At 58.6% G+C, this 389-nt stretch overlaps 1 protein-coding gene across 1 annotated transcript in view; it reads left to right on the top strand.

The window, feature by feature from the left end:
* Positions 1 to 58: 58 nt before the first annotated feature.
* SLC46A1 (solute carrier family 46 (folate transporter), member 1) overlaps positions 59 to 389 on the top strand; it is a gene marked incomplete at its 5' end in the record, with an annotated part of 3,208 nt that continues 2,877 nt past the window's right edge. The window contains one exon of the mRNA XM_010182996.1: positions 59 to 383. Within this exon, the coding sequence (XP_010181298.1) occupies positions 59 to 383 (325 nt within the window). The remainder of the gene's footprint in view (positions 384 to 389) is intronic.

Below are 389 nucleotides of genomic sequence, written 5' to 3' on the forward strand. Positions count from 1 at the left end.
TGCGGGGCGGTGGTGGGTGATGCTGGCCTGGGGTCTCAGGTGCCTGTTTCTCTTGCAGGAGGTAGAAGCGTTGGTCTCCCATTGGAATCTCTACATCAACCTGGGAGGTTTCTTCGTTGGCCTCTTCTCCGTGACTCTCTTTGGACCATGGAGCGACAGCGTAGGCCGCCGTCCAACGCTCGTCCTGCCGGCAGTGGGGATGGCAGCGGCCATCTATCTTCTCGTCATGTACCTGCAGTTGCCTGTCACCTACTTTCTTCTTGGACGTCTCTTGAGTGGCCTCATGGGAGACTACAACCTGATCCTGGCCAGCTGCTTCGCCTACGTGGCTGACACCAGCGACAAACACGCACGTACATTTCGTGTCGCCATCCTCGAGGCGTGCCTCG

The sequence above is a fragment of the Mesitornis unicolor genome, unplaced genomic scaffold (genome assembly GCF_000695765.1).
Source record: "Mesitornis unicolor isolate BGI_N332 unplaced genomic scaffold, ASM69576v1 scaffold24704, whole genome shotgun sequence".
Taxonomy (NCBI): domain Eukaryota; kingdom Metazoa; phylum Chordata; class Aves; order Mesitornithiformes; family Mesitornithidae; genus Mesitornis; species Mesitornis unicolor.